At 53.4% G+C, this 18,453-nt stretch overlaps 6 protein-coding genes; 3 read left to right on the forward strand and 3 right to left on the reverse strand.

The window, feature by feature from the left end:
- Positions 1–230: 230 nt before the first annotated feature.
- RCC_07690 (uncharacterized protein) lies at positions 231–4,898 on the forward strand (the record flags this gene model as incomplete). Its single annotated transcript, XM_023772944.1, has 1 exon — positions 231–4,898. The coding sequence occupies one exon, from the start codon at positions 231–233 to the stop codon at positions 4,896–4,898; it is 4,668 nt and encodes a 1,555-aa protein (XP_023628712.1).
- A 1,807-nt stretch (positions 4,899–6,705) lies between these two features.
- On the forward strand, positions 6,706–8,050 carry RCC_07691 (related to nitrogen metabolic regulation protein; the record flags this gene model as incomplete). XM_023772945.1 has 4 exons in its annotated part: positions 6,706–7,155; positions 7,253–7,398; positions 7,453–7,895; positions 8,013–8,050. 4 exons carry the CDS (start codon positions 6,706–6,708, stop codon positions 8,048–8,050), a joined length of 1,077 nt encoding a protein of 358 aa, XP_023628713.1.
- A 572-nt stretch (positions 8,051–8,622) lies between these two features.
- Positions 8,623–9,668, reverse strand: RCC_07692 (related to phosphatase 2a inhibitor; the record flags this gene model as incomplete). XM_023772946.1 has 2 exons in its annotated part: positions 8,623–9,533; positions 9,587–9,668. 2 exons carry the CDS (start codon positions 9,666–9,668, stop codon positions 8,623–8,625), a joined length of 993 nt encoding a protein of 330 aa, XP_023628714.1.
- A 349-nt stretch (positions 9,669–10,017) lies between these two features.
- On the forward strand, positions 10,018–10,524 carry RCC_07693 (uncharacterized protein; the record flags this gene model as incomplete). The annotated part of the gene is made up of 1 exon (XM_023772947.1): positions 10,018–10,524. One exon carries the CDS (start codon positions 10,018–10,020, stop codon positions 10,522–10,524), a length of 507 nt encoding a protein of 168 aa, XP_023628715.1.
- A 203-nt stretch (positions 10,525–10,727) lies between these two features.
- On the reverse strand, positions 10,728–12,627 carry RCC_07694 (related to purine-cytosine permease; the record flags this gene model as incomplete). XM_023772948.1 has 5 exons in its annotated part: positions 10,728–10,856; positions 10,914–11,271; positions 11,328–11,750; positions 11,860–11,903; positions 11,956–12,627. 5 exons carry the CDS (start codon positions 12,625–12,627, stop codon positions 10,728–10,730), a joined length of 1,626 nt encoding a protein of 541 aa, XP_023628716.1.
- A 751-nt stretch (positions 12,628–13,378) lies between these two features.
- Positions 13,379–18,028, reverse strand: RCC_07695 (uncharacterized protein; the record flags this gene model as incomplete). XM_023772949.1 has 4 exons in its annotated part: positions 13,379–16,202; positions 16,251–16,360; positions 16,415–17,832; positions 17,980–18,028. The coding sequence occupies 4 exons, from the start codon at positions 18,026–18,028 to the stop codon at positions 13,379–13,381; spliced, it is 4,401 nt and encodes a 1,466-aa protein (XP_023628717.1).
- Between the last annotated feature and the right edge of the window lie 425 nt (positions 18,029–18,453).

Here is an 18,453-nt window from a genome sequence, read left to right on the forward strand (position 1 = left end):
AGTAACATTGAAGGAATATTCTCTCTTTCGTGTTTACTCCGTAACAAAGGCCCGCAATGACAGCTTGAAGGCGCACGGACATTGTTCGATCTACGAACTTCCTCTTCTGGCCTTGCGCGTAACAATCATCCAACGTCCCACGCGACTTGCTTCCAGACACCGAGGGCCCACTCAAACCTCAACATGTCCTTCCATGCCTACAGACATCCGTTTGTATTGCAGTCATAATCATGGCCACATCTATYGTGCCCATTACAACACTCTCCCCGACGTCCGCCCCACCCGCGAATGCCGCCATCCGCGCTGTCGTCACTTTGATCTGGCCGTACTCCTCTAGCACCAAGCAATGTGCACTGCTGCTCGCTGACCCGGATTTCCGCCTACGAAATAAAAAGGGACAGGTCCGGGTCCGCTTCTCGGGCCCTAGCGCGGAAGCTGTTGCGCTTGGAAAGTTGGGAATTGGCGATGAGATCCTGCTGGAGTTGAAGGGCGCAGCGTGGGTGGAAAGCAGTGAAAATGCAGTGCGCACGCCGGGACGGAGCGTGGATGGAGAGCTGGTTTATGAAGGACAAGTGGGAATTCAGAAGACAAATGGGGACTGGATTCGAGCCGATCAAAGCGAGCGGCCGCCGGTTGAAGAGTCAATGCAGACGCCTGTTGCCCGCAATGAAGGAAGGCTAGGTTCGTTGAGATCCAGTGTGGGAACTGTCATTGGTGCTGTTCCGATATATTCCAGCCCGGCTTTTGTGAGGATCTCGCGGCTCTCCGGGGATGGATTTGGGGATGGCTTCGATCCTTTCACTGGAGAGCTTGAAGATCTTGAAGCGGATGGGCCGAGAAAACGGGCGAGGATCTCTTTCGGGGGCACGGGGAAATGGAGGCTCGCGGGAAGGAGTCCTAGTCCAGAGAAAGACGCCCAGGTCGTTCGTGAGGACAGTTACGGGCATCAGACTGATGCTGATGTGGAGATGACGGGACAAACTGCCATCATTCAGGATTCGGTCGATGCAGATGACCGTGGCAAGGCCGACACGCCCCCCGCGTTGGATTTTGCTGCATCTCTTGGAATGGCCCCGCCTGCTCTCTCACGCCTGCATATGCCAGACTTATCCTTCACGTCGCCTACCGAAACACGGGATGGGCCATCAACACCGAATCTCAGACCTGTCCCTTCGTCCACGCTGCCACTGCCTTCGCCATTTCCAATAGAACCTCAAGCAGAAGACCCAGCGACAGCGACTCAGGGAGCAGCCAACTTTTCTGCTGCAGCTTCGATCTCTCAGCCATCACTGACTCTATCGCTATCTCTTCCCGACACAGCAGATCCCGACGATGATGCAAGTCTGATAGATATCTACGCTCACAACGGTGCCACTGATGAAACACATCATGAACACGCACCGCCACCGCACCCAGAATACCTATCCGACACTGAAGAGGATGAAGACATGTACGAGGAGCACATGCGAAACATGCGTGCGGAGGGCTTGCGTGATGAGTATAATTACAACGATGATAATGATAATGATGACCGTAATGACGAGCAGGAAGTTGACGCAGACGATGTGGAAGAGCTCATTGAAGATATGGGAGAGGAGCCAGAAGATAGCTCTGACGAAGATGTACAAGATGGCGAAGCTGAGGGGCGCTCCGCAATGCCCGTAGTCCCCGAAACCAACAATGATCAGAGCGCGAGGCACAAACCAGCTCCAAGTGCCTTGCAACAGATGTCTCTGGCTACCATCCCAGCGCAGATGGGCGAGACCACACAGAATGCAGCACGTCTACCTTCAGGAGACCGAGACGGTGGTAATCCGCTTGCAGATCGGCTGCTTGAATCCACAGCAAAGTTCCCGGCGATGCCATCCGATTCATCAATGACCGTGCCTCAAAAGCGAAAATTCAGCGTGCCGACAATGGCAGCACCGCATACCCCTACAAAGATCTTTGCCGCAACGACTGGCATGGACGGCACCTCTAACACACCACAAATCACGCCACAGTCGGAGCGGGAAAGGATCATGGCGAGGACGTACAGTAGCCTGTTCGGTTTTGCTGATTCGCCGGCACCGTTGCAATCTTTTGCAAAGACGCCCACGCCCGCGCCGAGTGGTGTTGTGGCAGATATGGGAAGAGTGAACACAGGTGCAGGAGTTGTACCGGGCGGTGGGAACGAGACGAAGCAGAGCAGTGACGATGATCCGGGCACAGTAGCGACGACTGAGCCAACGCCAGCTGTATTGCCGCCACGGATTGGCGCTTCAGGCATTGATGAGTCTGATGTCCATGATCTACCATCGTCACCATCTCACGATCCCTTCGAAGTACGATTCAATGCGACAACACAGGACAGTCAAGTCGCACGTGAGACTTCCCCTACCGAGTTGGACGCGCAAGGCATTAATCCCGAGGATGTCACGATGTCARACGCGTCTTCTACGCAGTCAGTCACGCAGCACGATTCCTTTCAAGCTGATGTTGGTGGTGGACGTCCTGCCAGTAGAGAAGCCGCTTCTGCAGCGATTCTCGAGGCAGCGATCGAAGGTGGTGTCGACATGGACGCAGGCAATGCAGCGACGCTGGATGGAGGGAACCATGCTGATGATGATGTTATCATTGCTGACCTCGTAGAAGCTGCCGTGTCGAATGATGCCCTCGCAATCCCGGTGGTGGCGCCATCTGCTTCGCAGATCGAAGTCATTGATCTTGACTCTGGCGGTGAAGAAGAGGAGCTTGATGACGCCTCGCAACACGCACCTCATACATTTCGCGGTGCATCTGCCAGCCCACATAGCGCAATCGATACTCCTGCGTTCCAAGAAACCCCAACGGAAGTTGGTTCTGACGATGAAGACGCCGACTTGAAGCACCAGGAGTCGACAAAACCTCAATCGCCGGCTACTGCTGAACCAGACGGCGTGAAGGCTGTCCAAGATCCGAAGGCAAGAGTGATCTCCGAGACACTGCAAACCCAGGATGCTCAGTCCATACTCCCTGACGAAAATGAGCAAGAGACGACCTTCTTCGCTGAGCAGATGCCGGCACTCGAGGAACCACACACGCCTGCAGTACAGCCCAAGAGCAATCTGTCGTTCAATTACTTCTCCTTCCAGTCCACGACATCTGCAGCGTCTGAGTCATTCGCGGAAGACAGGCAGTCTACCCCGAAAGATGATGCTGCAGAGCGTACAGGCGAAATGCAAGTTATTGAGCTTTTGTCTTCATCTCCAGCKGCGGGAATCGACGACTCACCATCTGCTCATACCGTTGTCGAGCCAGCGGACATCACAGCGCATGCGATGGAAGGTGACGCGCAGAGCACAGATGACGAGAGCTTTTCGCCTGAGCTGTTCAGAAAGCAGCATGCTAGTACCAATGCTCGGACATCCCCTATCGAGGTTGCAGCTGGCGATCAATATGGTCAAATTATTGCGCGGGACGATCAATACACGTCGGAGGCTGAACGAGCCTCAATTGYCGCCAACGACGATGATCAAATAGCGGATGCTGAGGTGTTCTCGCCTGAGGTTTCTCGTGCGCAACATGCCTCACTCGAATCGCCGGAAGTGAAGTCGCACGACATGACCAGTGCTAGAGATGCGCAAAGCATCATAGGCGATTTGAGGCAACACCAATCCGAGCTCCTCGTAGAGATGCACGACGCATCGCCCCCTCCAACACTTCCTCCAAGCCCAGATGACTCGCAGACACAGTGGGAAACGCAATTGGCACCGAGCATTCCACCTTCGCACAACGTGGCTTTCCCGCCCAATCCCCAACCCACACAACCCGACTCTCTCATCAGCGACGCAAAAGTCGTCGTAGAGCCTGCTGAGCCCGCAGCAACGCCGTCTGATCCACCTTCTCGGCACACYCGATCAAGCGTCGATCCCACCGTTGTACAGCCCGCACAGCCGAGACAAATCACACCTGATCCACCATTCAAGAACACTCGATCGAGTGCAGAGCCCACGGCTGATAAGCAGCTCCGCAGCGCGACGCAGAAGACGCCTGCCAGGAGGTCGACGAGGTTATCACAAACTCATAGTCAAATCTCGGAAAAGCTCGTTGACGAGAGGCATACTGAGAGGCAGGAAGGAGAAGACACGATCGCTGTACTGTCCCCACTACAGAAAACGCCAGTCCGAAAAGTTTTCAAGAAGACCTCTAAAGTAGCTGCGAAAGCTGCCGAAATGACCGAGACCGAAGAAGGTCTCCATAAGAGGTCTCCAGCCAAGAAATCCTTCGCCTCTCGACTGGGGAATGTCCCAGAGGTCATCTCGGAGTGGTTTTCGCCCAGGCGTTCGACCCGTCTCCACCCCGACGAGGAGGAAGTAGAGGCAGATATTGCCCAGAAATCTGGACAGCGTGCATTCGTAGGACTTTCGACAGCCATGGGATATTACACGGCACTCTCCAATCTAAGTCAGAGGATTAACAGCCAAGCCCGCGCGGACAACACCGTCGATATCATTGCTATCGTGGCCGATGCGACCAAAGAGCCTGAACGCGCAAAAGCTGGCCCAAAGGACTATTTCACTTTCTTCAAAGTGTGGGACAACAGTCTTGGGACTGATGAGCCTGTCCTTGTGGAAGTCTTACGACCATGGAAGGCTACCCTACCTCTCGCAGAGGTTGGCGATGTCATTTTGCTTAGAGGCTTCTCGGTCAAGTCGCGCAAGCGTCAGCCATATCTGATCTCGTCCGAGGCAAGCGGATGGTGTGTGTGGAGGTACGCGGAACACGAAGGCCTCGGAGCTCGCCAAGGTAAACAGCGAGCGATGAGTTTCTCAGGCATCCGAGAGGAGATCAAAGGTCCGCCGGTAGAGTTGGGACAGGAAGAGCGGGACCGCGTTCAAGRGCTGAAGGAGGCATGGGAAAAGCTGAACGAGGTTTGACTCGTACGGTCGTCTCTACCCTGATAGCCAAACAGTTTATGCATTCATGGACGGTTCTAGCCGATGACAATTAGATAGCAGGCTTACCAACGACCACTGGAACCATCCTCTTATAACTCCATCCCAGTACAGCCCTCATGGCAGACGGAGTGGCCTCCGAGGACTCCCCGGGAGACTGCCGGCTGCATGTAGACGAGGTGGCTATGATCAAACTCAGAAAACATTAGGCCACACGGCGGTCCCACATCTGCAAAGCCATTGGGTATGCGAGGTTACTTTGGATTTGAATCCCGAAGAAGCTATTGCAGTCGAACTCTATCCTTCCCAGCTGCGCTTCGAAGCACCGATTGAACCTTCGGTACAAACCGAGCTCAGGGCGAAAGGCGTTCGCCCAACGAGCTTGCCGGAATATCGTGACCTGGCAAGTTCGGCGCCGAGCTCTGTCATAAAAGTATCGTTTAAATAAGTGCTACCTAACGTAGTCGGTGGCTCATATCAAGAAGCTGTACCGTTCGGCAGGAGATGCGGAGATGCACGATCAAGCACACAGATATTTTCTGCACTGCTCGCGCCGCCTTGCCCTTGTGCTCATGGGTCAGCTCGTAACTAAGAACCTGTGACTACAGAACGCTCCTTCAACATTTTCCATTGGTGGGACGTGACGGAGATTATGTAACGATTTCTTGCCGACTTAACCTTTATGGCGAACTACTTGGCACCTGCAGGCAGGTGTAGTTTGCGACCTTGCTGAAGATGGCCATTAGAAGGGCACTCCCTCTGCGCTGGGCCGACCCACACGCAAGGCAAGGCAGGCCCATCGACTGATGATTCCAGTGATGGCCTTCGCTTGTCGGGGCCTCGTGACCCCGGTTGCACCACAGGAAGCACCCGAGATCGGCTTTCGCCAATTTGTATGGCGGGGAAGTTCTGGCGTGATGTCGACGAGCACGGGGCTAAAACTGGCATCGGCCTTCACACCCTTCTCCTGCTCTCCACATCGACAAATCCAAGGTCTGATGTCACACCGCGCGAGCATGACCGGCAACGACTCGTCCTGATGGACCGAATGGAGCCTGCTGGGCCGTTTGTAAGAACCTCTGGCGCGCTACCGAGCATAGACTCCTTGCCATAACGTAAAACGCGAGCACGTTGTCCGCTGGCCTTGCCGTTGGTGTGGCCTGGCGCAAAGCACTTTTTTTTCCCTCCTCGCAGAATCATCGATTTCCAGCGTCGCCCTGTGCTGATCGCGGCAATAAACTTCTCCATCAACCTACCTACAGCTCGGAACAAGCGTTTGAATCATTCATCAATCGCCACCAGCCGTCTTGCAGCAAACAGAAGGCCACACCCAGCGCGGCGGTGAGCAACGTTGGCCGCCACGCATACCCGCCGACCTCTGGCAGGCATTCACCCAAACGCGCGCGCCTTCCGAACCTCTCATAATCCACGTTGCCATTGCAACTGCAGGTAGACGGTCCTGATCCCCGTGCATGAGTTCGCCGGGCACCTCTACGGGAGCCTAGCCGCTCAGACTACTCCTACTACGTTTAAGCAGACACTCCACCACATCCGCCGCTCCACGACCTCCTTGCACTTAAGATTCAGCAGTACCGGCGTGCTCCCGTCTGCTACCGCTGCCGCTCCGGGACGTGCCTGACCCAGCGATTGTCTACCCCGCAGCTGTTGTCTTCGCAGAATCTTTCTTCGATCCCGTGGTCGCGGTCGTTGAAGAAAGCAACCAAGCCGACACTGCCATTCCAATCCCTCCCGACCAGGTACCGCTGCTGCTGCCCATGCGGCTCTTGTAATGCCACCGAAAACCGTCGCTACAATCAACTCTACGGGCAGACAGGCCGCTTCTTTCATCCGAGCTGCGTCTGCCGTCGGATGGCATGTTCGTGCTCAAGTCCGACAAAATGAGGGCCTAGTGGCCGAGGAGCTCTTCGGTCTGGACAAYGTCGAATTGATCGAAGGTGACCTTACCGGACCTAATCGAAATCAACTCCTCGCTCGCCTCTTCACCGGAGCCAAGATTGCTTTCATCAATACTACGCACTGGGGAGATGAGGTTGCCATTGGAAAAGCTTGTGCCGATGCCGCCAAGAAAGCTGGTATAGGCCATTACATCTACTCCAGCATGCCGGACCACTCTTCTTTTGACCAAGATTGGAAAGCGCTGCCAATGTGGATGACCAAGTTTGCAATCGAGAACTATGTGAGACAGATTGGCATTCCTGCTACCTTTGTTTACACCGGAGTGAGTGAATGTGCGAAGGGTGAATCGACAACCGCTAAAATTATTGTTCTAGATTTACAACAACAATTTCACAAGTCTACCGTACCCTTTATTCCAGATGGAGCTACAAGACGATGGAAGCTTCGTATGGCAGGCGCCCTTCCACCCAAATGATCCCTTACCTTGGCTGGATGCAGAGCATGATGTCGGACCAGCGCTGCTGCAGATTTTCAAAATGGGTGCAAATCACTGGAAAGGACAGAGGTAGGGCCTGTGATCGATGCATGTCGATTTTGGCACATGCTGATGCGTTCGTAGGGTAACATTGGCGTTCGAGAAGCTATCGCCGGTCCAAGCATGTGCTCGATTCTCGCGGGGTGTTGGAAGACCTGTTAACTATGTTCACGGCCCAATCAATATCGATGTCAACATCCCGAGCGGGTATCGAGAWCATCTTGAGATTCTACAAGAGACTCTGGGAACAAAGCGTGCGCCATACTTTGGCCCAGATTTGGAGTATCCAAAGGAAGGACGAGGCATATGGGAAGGACATCGTGGCCTTGAAGAGTACGCACGCGAAGTTTTCCCTATCGAGGAGTACGCGAATGGTCTAAGATGGATGGAAGAAGGACGAAGTACTGGTCCTGGAACACCCAGCGTGATGGACGAAGACGAGCGGCTCACCGATGGCACACCCATGACACCGGCATTCGTTGCGCCCCTCCACATCTCCGGCGCATTAGCGCCAAGTTCACATCCCGGTGAGTCCCTCATGGCAGAAGGCATATGGGCGGTCCGACCATGGAATGCTTCAGGCCGTGGACCAACCACTTTGACCTTGTCTAAAATGTAGCTAACGTTTTCGTTCTCGACTTTAGAAGGATTGCAAGGAAACTTCTTCGTCGGGTCATGCTGATCAATCGGCATCGCTCAAATACTCGCCGCAACAGCGAACCATTACTAGGCCATGTGCAACACAGAACTTGAAGGACCACAAAAAGTTGGAACTAACGACTTCGATGACGACGAAAAGTTTCCCGCTTTTGTTTGCAGCATTTACAGGGGCATGGCGGAATGGAGGGCATCATCATTGAAACAGTGGGGTGGCATTGCGGGTCTGAGGCAGGTTCGGGTGGATATCGTCTACAATCCTATGGCGTAGGCGTTTTGCTTTACGAGTCGGAACGCAATACCCTTTTGGACGATGATAGCGAACAGATCAACAGAATGACCCGAACGCTGCATGGAGAACAGCGGTCTGCATGTGGATATCAAGAACAAATTTTGGTGGTTATCATGTGGGTCGGCAATCTTACAGCTATCTCATGTGCATGTGCAGACGGCGGTCGCCCACGGGCCACACACCCCGGAAATTCTCCAGATATTTTGCAGATCCGCCAAGCTGACGGACTGCACCAATTCATCCGCAAGATGTGAGAAATCAAGATAGGAGCTGCGCAGTATCTACGCGAGGCGGGGAGCATGCGATCATTTCTTCTGCTTCTTGGCCGGCGGTCCGCTATCGCTCACCCGCTTCTTCTTCTTCGAATCATCGACGAGGGCACGAATGTCCACTGGCTCACTCTCGTCATCTTCCTCGTCATCGTCCTCGAATTCAACATCGCTCATGTCGCCTAGTTCTTGGGCTTGGGAGAAGAACTTGATTGCGTTAGGCCAAATGTCCTCGGCAATAGTGATGGCGAGGTGTTCGCCAGCTTCGTGGACTTCCACCTCGGAGTCACCGTAATCTTCATCCTCTTCATCCTTTTCATCCTCGGGCTCATCGATCTTTTCGCCGCGCTGACGTGCCGCACGCTTCTCTCTGTGCGCCTGGTTTGCCTTCTCGGACTCTTCTTTGCTCACCCACCTTCCGCTAGAGACCCAGCCGAAAAAGGTGAAGAACGAAGTGTTCGCACCGCTGAGATTCTCCACCTTCTCCTTCAGCGCAGTGTACTCAGGCAGACCCTTTCCGGCCATATCTCCCGTCTTCTTCCGTGCCTCCCACAGCGCAACGGCACCATCTGTGAGACCTTCCGTCAAATCCTTGCCCTTCTTCCAGTTGATCTTGACCGGCTCAGAGACCAAGTTTGCCTCATCGTCACTGGAGCGTCGATACCAGAACGTCTTGCTGAGATGTGTGTCTTCGAAATCGTCGTTTGGCTTGAACTCGAAATCGATTGTGAAGCTCCGAGGTGAGCCCTTGGGGTCGTCGATCTCAGGCCTTGTAACTTTGATACTGAGTAGACTTTCGGCGAAGATACGGGAATCTTGAGCTTGAATGTAGCCGTCGACTTCCATGGGAGCTTGCTCAAAGACAAGAGGCCAGAAGTTCTCAATCTTCTTCAACGTCTCTTCGCGTTTCGCATAGGCTGGCTGGCTTAACTTGTACTGCTGGCGCACTGTGGACATTAGCCATGATTTCGCATTGACAATCGGTTCATAGCGAGCTCACAGATTTCCGTGTCAATATCCTCGAATTCCTCCTCGATCAAGGCGAGGTCCTCATAGGAGACGGTGGAGACTTCTTCGGCCATGATGAATGTGTTTTGATGAGTTGATGCGATGCTAACAGGACCCAACAATTGGCTGTATGTGTGAGAAGGGAGAGTGCCAATGCTAATAGAAMTTTTTCTTGACAAAGCTCTCGGATCACATTGGTGTCCGGGGCCCTCACGTCACTGCCGCTGCAGGGTTCTCCCGCAGATCGTGGAGAAAGCAGGCATGGGCTTGTCCATCACATCAAAGCTCCAACAACCAACACCAACACCATTATTATCATCATCACCATCTCATCGAGAGACGACTCGTCCATCACGCATCGAGAATTAGCACCGGTAACAACATCATCGTCGTCACCAAAAGTCGACTGAAATCACAAGAGAAATGACGACATTGGACATGATCGAGACGAGCAGCAAGAAGGCCGCCTGCTGGAGACACCAGGATTGTCGCTCTTGCACCCACGAGAAACATGGTTGCGGCTGGTGTCCGACGTCGGAAGCATGCGTGCCAGCTTCATCTTTGCTCGAGCCAGTGTCCAACAAGGACATATGCCCGCTCTCATCCGAGCGTTTTGAGCTACGTACCAAGGCACTTGGCTGCGGCTGCTCTACTACGACTCTGCTCTCGGTCATTGTCACCGTCTTCGCCACCATTGCCGCTTTGATATTGCTCTTCGGACTGATTGAAGCTATTGCTGGTGTCAATCCTTTCCTCGGTACTGGACAAGCTGCCGGTTGGGAGGTCAAGGTAGAGGATAATGGCGTCCGCAAGGGTCGCATGTGGAGGCGAGGTGGGCTGCGGAAGTGGTTTGCATCTTGGAGGAGCCCGGATTTGGCTCACCACAGTGAGCAGGAAGAGCGCACCGAGCGCACGAGACTCCTGGGATGATTCGAATGACGACTCGATGAACGACAGAAAATAGTGCCAAGTTGCAGAGCCCACAGCGAGGGCTTGGAGGGCGAGAATGCTTCCACTCGCCTGAGAGTCACATGCTCTCGCCATAATTTAGGGAAGGAGGTCACATACATACACATGGGTAACGAGGATCGTAAGCTGAAATAACACGACAGAACATCATGCAAGTCCATGAACTACCTGCCGATGTATTTGAGCTCGAGGTATCGCGCCGGAATGTAGGTCACAAGAGTCACTGCAAAGCACAGTTGGTTCGAAACATCCCCACCGGACGTACCAATCTGCTTCGCGATCTCCCCAACATACTGGAAGAGATGGAGTTAGTACGTGATGCGCAGACGGCACACTGGGAAGCCACTTACCCAAGTCTGCACCATGCCCATGATCCAGACCACGACCCCCAGAAGGAACGCTGTGAGACCCGCGATTCCAACTGGCAGTCTCCGAGGATCGTTCCAGCCCTCGAGATCGTAGTTGGAAAACTTTCCTCCCCGGAAGAGGTAGTGCTCAGTGAAGACTATAACGGCATATGATGTACACCAGTAGCCGAGCAGGGACAGGAAATTCTGCAAGTATGCCAGCAGGTTGTTTCTCCCCGCCAGTGCAATGGCGACGATTACACCAAAGCAGAGGATAGTCCAGATGAATCGCGGGACTCGCGAGAATGGTCTCGAAAACTGCTGGCAGGAAAGCGCAGCGGAGTAGGTGTTGAGGATGTTCCTTCACATCTTGTTATCAGCAATCATCACGAATGTGCATGCATATCCATGACTTACATATTTATGCCGGAGAGAACCAAAAGAACCAGGATGAGCTGCGCAAACCCTCGAGGATACAACATATCTTTAATCAGATACCCCAGGCCTTGGTTCTCGTACGAGTCCTTCCAATCRACTCTGTTGTTGAAGGCAGAAGAGACGACACAGCCAGCCATCATTCCAATACTGGTAGGGAGAGCGATCCCAAAGGTCGTCATAAGAAAGACTTTCGTTCTGCTGACATCGACTGCGTAGTGTACGTAGTAGTCTGATGCAATGGTCGCCCAGCTTGCGGAGGATCCGTAAACGATGGCGAGAAGGCTCAAGACACTGCCACTTAGGTCGGCTCCTTTCAAAGACGACTCTGTGGTGTTATCTGCATACTGACCCGTCTGGCCGAAGATGACCAAAAAGATGATGAAGTATACCAGCCAAGCATATCTAAGCGTGGACGGTAAGCATGTGTCTCTTAATTTCACAATGTTTTGGAGGAGTATGGAGGCTTCGAAAAAGACAAGCTCTATGCCTTCCATACTTCAGATTAACATACTTCTCATAGATCAGAATCGCTCGCAGGCCCAGAAAGCTGATGAGCTGTAGCGGTCGTCAGTAGCCTCACGCAAGAATGATTCCTGGCGGTACGCACCAAGCTGCAGACAGCAATCACAACAATACCAACAGCAATCGAAACGCGACCATTCGACACAGCAGTTAGTGCGAGTCCGCCAGTTATACACCCAACTGCACTCCAACCAATCTGCTGAATAGTGTTGAGTGCCGCAATGATCTTATTCGGATACCAACCCATGGAGTATCGCCCAATTGAGATTTGCCGCAGACCAGTGGCCGGTCCCAGTGTCGCACAGAAGCCTGGTAGTGATGCACCCAACAGAGATCCGAATATGACAACAAGAATGCTCTGCTTCAGAGAGAGGCCAAATGCCCACCCAAGGAAGCCCGTTGCAAAACAACTGACGTTCATGGTCCCACTTGCCCACAGCAACGCCATATTCAACTGTGAATGCCACGGAACATGCTTCCTATCGCCAGGTAATTTCCTATCGATAGCTTCAGACTCCACGCCAAGTTTTCTATCCAAAAGAGCTTCTAGATGTCGTAATTTGGCCAGAATACCAGTCTCTTCGCGCACAGACGTATGTTGGGTGGAATTCCACTCTATCGAAGTTCCACGTGAATGAACATTAATCGTCGTAGAAGCCAGCTTTTCGTCAGTCGTAAGAGGCCGTCGCGGCCGTTCCGGTATGGAAGTAATGAGCTCCTCTGGCTCGCCAAGCTGCCTCTCCTCGTCCCACGCCATCTTCACCAAATCAGAATATGGTGGGTTTCGGTGTGGTGCGTCAAGTGAAGTGTAAGAAAAGAAGAACCACTCCGAGGGCGGCGGGCCGCGAAACCACTTTCACTTTAGTTTATGCCTAGTGCAGAATAACCGCCGTTGCCCAACAGGCAGTAGCGGGCACTTGTACAGCCTAGGCCTCGGGGCCAAATCACAGAAGCAAGACTATGCTCCGCCAGTGGAAGCAGGGAAGAGGGATGTAATATTATACATACAGTATGAAGCTACCTTTTGACATGGCCCGTTGGGTTTGACTCGTGTGAACATCTCTACGCGACGTCGCTCCATATAATCACACATCAGGTTTAGGAGGCTTTTCAATCCGTGAACCAGAGGTTCGCACGAGTCAAGTGAACGCTATCTTAACAAGGCCTTTGGACAGGGATTCTGCATATGCAACACGTATGCAACGGACACTTCTTATTTGGATCTGTTCGATGATGCAAATTCAGTGGATGCGATATGTGCGTACTATTCCATTAACCAGCAAGCACGATCCACTCCAATGGTGGTCTGTTGCGAGGCCACCTTCCTTCGTTTCCAAAAGGGTCGACAATCGCTGCGATGCATCAAGGTGCTGAGTAACCTGCCTATCAACTCTGCCGCCCAAACAACATGGGTATCGTTAAGAGAACACTGTACAAGCTAGCCTTGACAGGACAAATAAGTAGACATCCCCACCAACGCCTCGCTTGAAAACTAGCAATACGCGACCTCAAAAACTGTCCATCTCCTCTCGTTGCCTGAGATACTCCTTCGCCAAGGAGTCACCGCCTTTACTGCTGAGATTCATCCAATGATGAGCAACACACATGGTCGTCGGATCGCATCKATTAGGGTCTTGATTCTTTCGCCATCTGGCCTCCAGCTCCTCCCGAAATACTTCTTTCGGTCTTGCAAATGGTGCAATGATTCGGTCCATAAGCTCAGGATGCGTCAAATAGAGTGTAGCAAGTTCACGCTGCGCTACGTGATCTCCCTCTTTGGCCGTGATCTGGAGGAGATATGCAGCGTCTGCCATGCTGTAGCGGGCAATGTCTTCGGCAGATGAAGTGCGGCTAGGCGTTGTGAATATCGCAGAATCTCGTTGCTGCTGCGCCGTGGATGGCGATCGCCCATGGCCTCGATTGTTAGAATGATACGCGATGATGCTGTCAGCCGTCTCTACCATGACTAGTCTTGCGTCCCGTTTAAGACCCGAAATTGCTACTGCTGCATTGCAAAAGGCTTTGCCTTGAGCGGTGTCTTGTAGCGTCGAAGAAGGGAGTAGCGCAGCAATGTACTGCATGTCTCTGAAGATGGTGGAAGGGCGGAGCGAGTGTTGCGAGAAGAGATCACGAAACCCGCGGACACTGATCTCGCTCGAAGTATCCTTTGTTGGCGAGACAGCCGACAATGCGTGGCCATCACCGCCCCGCTGAGCCATGTACGGGATCAGTAGCCTGTCAATATCGTACAGACAGCTCAGCTTCACAGAGGGGTTGCAGACCCTAGAGAACTTCTGTAGCAAACGATGGAACGCACCATCAAAGCTGAACGGAGCCATCGACGTTGGCAAATGAATTGCTGAAGGCATCGATGGTTTCCGCTCTCCAACGTTCCACTGGTATGCTCTCACATTCCGGAAATGTCTGTTGACCAGATCTGACCCAAGGCCGGTCCAAAATGCAACGTCAGTCTCGCTGCCTTCGTTGTACAGGCTGGAGGTAAGATCACTGAGCAAAAGCCCAGTCAGGCGTTCACGCAATCTATCAAGAGCCGGTCGCTGCGTCGCCATTGGCGCATCGCCTCGCTTATTTTGGAACGACTCCATTGCGGATTGCTTCAGCGAAGTGCCGATACTTGTAGTACTCGATGGCGATTCCGCCTCTGTCATTGCGGGAGACCAAAATGGCATGGATGACTTGTTCGTCAGCGTTGGGCTCCTGGTTTCGAGATAATCGCGGGAGCTCACACTGGACAGTGCACGAGAGCTCCCTGACAACGCATCTGAACTACGCAAATGAGGCTGCAATGAAAGTAGCCTAGCTTGGCCAGCACTTCCGTAGAGACCTGCCAGTGTGGCCTGTCCGTACTGCGTTCGGCGACCTTGCCATGACGATCCTTCTCGAGAAAAGAGAGCGTTCGAAGATATGGTGGATGACTCCGCAGGTGCATTTATGATAGATTCAATGCATCGCTTCACTTCCATGCAGAATTTGTGAAGGCGCTCTTCGCCTTTGCAAAGGTTGTCAATGTTCTGCCTCTCGAGCCAAGCGGCGGTAATCCTGGATTGCTCGTCACTCAGCTTGTTGGGACCTCCGTGCTCCGGCCTCGCGCTCAATAGCTCAAGTATTTGAGCTTCCGACTTCAGCTGTACACTCGTGCTTGCCAGCTTGGTGCCACTCCAATGCCGCAAAGGTGGAGTCATCCGTGTGCGTGATGGTCTCTTCGGCCTGCCCATGATACGCAAGGCAGCTGCAACCGATCGAGCCTCATCGTAGGCAGCGGAAGTTCGCACATCCGCAACATACCACATCTTGTCACGTAGACGCTCGTTGGCCTCAGTCAATGGGGCTAAATGTTCGCTTCGCAACTGTGTAGAGGACTTCAGCAGTCTTAACCACTTCCCGCAGGCTTGTTCAATGACCAGCGAGCGACGAATGGAGCTCTCCGCAGATACCTGGAGCTCCTGGATCAAAGATTTCAGCACTGACATATTCTCTGATCGAGAAACCTCCTCGTGTAGCTTCTGGAATTGGTGAAACCAAAAGTGAGCGCCAACAAAGTCCGAATGCGAATCGCAATCCGTCATGGCATCCTCGAAGAATCCGCGCAGCTGCGACCACGCATCGGAAACATGCTCTCCTGGGACAAGTACAGATAGCGAGCTGTCGACTGCGGCAATCTCCAAGCTTCCGAGTAGTTGCTCGACAACGCTCAGAGAAGAATTGTGGTCTCGAGGTTGTGCATCGGGAATTGGTGAATGCTGGTGTGCTGTGGCGTTATCCGTGGAGCTAACTTGAGAGAAACGCTCCTCCATGGTGGTCAGAATAGCAGAGTTTGGTGGAGCTGCCAGCACAGTCCAACGACCCGGGGATCCATGCTGGTCAAATTGTTCAAGCTCTAAGCAGGCTTCGTGTAGCGGTTGAGCATCTGATGACTGTTCCAAGTCGAGGGGATCGCTTGCGGCACCCGGCGACTGCATTTCGCTCGACCATGGGGTAAATAGGTTAGAATAAGTCTCCGCGGAATGTGCATTGCGGAAGAGCGAGAATCCAGACACGGATGATGCGGATGATTGCAAGCCAGATGTGACACTTCCGTAGTCCGAGGAAACGGAAGCAGGCCTCCTTTGAGGGTACAGAGCGTTGATCGATACTACAACATCCTTGGCAGAGACTACCACAAAGTCTTCTCCTGGCCTCCTAGAATCCGTATGGTCAACGTTGGGAAAGTAAGAGTTCGGGCTGCCGCGCTGGAATGTTACTGGCTGCAAGAGTGCCATGATGGTGTTGACGCGCTGCGTCACTTCTGTAGAGGCCTTACTGCCGTGTTTCCTGAAATAAGATTAGCTATGCGCAGACAGCGATTTGAGTGCCGCTCACCATGAGTAGGCCACCTCATACACAGCCTTTTGCGTTCTTTCTGCAATTTTGCGAAGTATTCGTTGACGCGAGATTTCCGGGACGTAGTGGTCAGTTAGAGAACCATGTGCCTTCGAAAGTCAGTGGATGATGATAAGCCCGACAAGTAGCATAGAGCAGCATACCTCGGAAAGTGTGAGAGCGTCGGCCAGGAATGACGAACAAAGCCAGCGCGTGACGATGAATTGTGGTAAACTTTGCTGGTGTCCGGGAGAGTCTGCAAGCTTTTCCCAAATGGTGCGGCCCATCGTAAGTGCACCTGGTGGAATCAGACTGGGGCCCGATTGATCACCCAAAAGATCGAGAAGGGAGTCAACGGCCTGTGCGTAGAACGCTTCCGCCCGGAGCACATCCTCCAGTGGTATTTCCGGCCGTCCCTCAACTCGAGCCCTAAAGGTTTGTTTGCTGGGCTGATCAAGTAGGAAGCAACCTTCTTGGAGGGTCTGCAACATCCACAGTTCAAGGCGTTCCTTGGCTGGCCATGGGAGGGAGAACGCCCAAACATCCAACACCGCCGGGATAAGCTTCTCGCATCCTGGTTTCTGCTTGGATAGCAATTGGGCACATACAGTAGCCCAAATGCTAGTCGAGCGCTCATGCTCGAGACGCCGGGAAGTGGTCAGTCCCCAGGTACAAAACATCAGGGTTTCCAGTGCACTGCCGTATGAGTAAGACGAGACCATGTCTACATGCGCGTCCACAACGAAACCCAACGACCTGGAAGCGCGAGAACTCCAACGGACTGACGATCCAAACATCGATTCGCTTTGCCGGGAAGCACCACGATCCGGAATCAAATCTACTAACTCCTTCTGCGAGAGGGCATCTAGTCGGTCAGCAAGAAAGGTGCCATCGTGTCTGATCTTGGTGAGTAGCTCCAGGATGGAACTTCTAGAATCGGTGGATATCCCATCCATGAAGGAATGGGCACAGTATTGATCCGCACCTGCAGGTTCGGCGGCCACCTCGGGTTGCGGTGCCAAACATTCTTCGCTGGCATCGTGAAAGGCGTGAAGAAGGTTAGTAAAGCTGGCCTTGTCCTCGGACTTGATGCACTCAGCCAGAGTATGTTGGGCCGAACGTGCTGCGCACACAAGACGACTGGTCCGCGCGGTAGCGATCTGAAGACGGTACAGGGTGTCCTCGGCTCGACGGCATTGACGTTGGTGGTCCTTTTGCAGGCGAAGGAGACGAACGATCTCTCGCACAGGCGTGACCTGGTCAGTGTTGACCTTTGTCGAGGCTATTGGTACTGCATCCGGCGAGGAAGAATCCGGAGGATGCTGTGGCCGTAAGATTTTGTTCGGTAAGTCCACTTCGGCGGGCACCTGTGCAAAGTCCACAGCATCGACATTGCTATTCCTCGCCGGTGCCAGATGGAAGGCAAGTTTGAAGGCCATGTCCATGTCCGGTGGAGGAAGAGAGCTGGAGCGCAACCTTGGCAGAGACGAGAGAGAAGAGAGATTCCGCGACGCGATGTCCGGCGAGGATATTTCTGGCGTCGCGGACCTCGAGGCATGGTGAGAGCTCGGAGGTGACACGGCTGCAGGTGGTAACATGAATTAGCGGCGGTCGTTGACAGATGCCAGCAATGCYAACTCATCACTACATATGACCCAGGCCTGGCGCGAAAGCTATGATTGGACGTGGTCACAGCGTTGCAGCAAACTACTAGAAGGAAGAAACGTACAGCCCTGATCCCTTTCATGGTCGTCAAGTGGCGAGCCAGTATTGGACATTGCTTGATTTACAGGTACGGTGGTTGGACGGCGGTGTTGCAGAGGAGAGGCCGGCTCACTTCATCGTCGCAACCCGCGGCACGACTCAGTCGCTTGCAGAGGGCGTGTGTTGGTAGAGGGAAGGTTGAGTTGAAAATGTGGAGCTGCACGTTGCAGATGCGATACCTTGGAAACCGGCACAGAGGCTGACCGTGAGCCTTCGGGTCGAGATTGAATGGGGCTGGAGGTCAACGACTGGAGGTGAATGCAAATCGCGTGCGAGCGATCAAGGCGGATGGCTGAATGGAGAGCGCATCAGACGCCGTCGTGCCTCTTGAACTGACTCTTTCTCAAGGTTCTCGTCTGATGGCAGCTCGGTAGATCACGCATGAGTCGTCCTGCCGCTCGGGTGGACGGCAGCAGCCAATCATGGCGCGCAGCTCCGT

The sequence above is a fragment of the Ramularia collo-cygni genome (genome assembly GCF_900074925.1).
Source record: "Ramularia collo-cygni strain URUG2 genome assembly, contig: RCC_scaffold12, whole genome shotgun sequence".
Taxonomy (NCBI): Eukaryota; Fungi; Ascomycota; class Dothideomycetes; order Mycosphaerellales; family Mycosphaerellaceae; genus Ramularia; species Ramularia collo-cygni.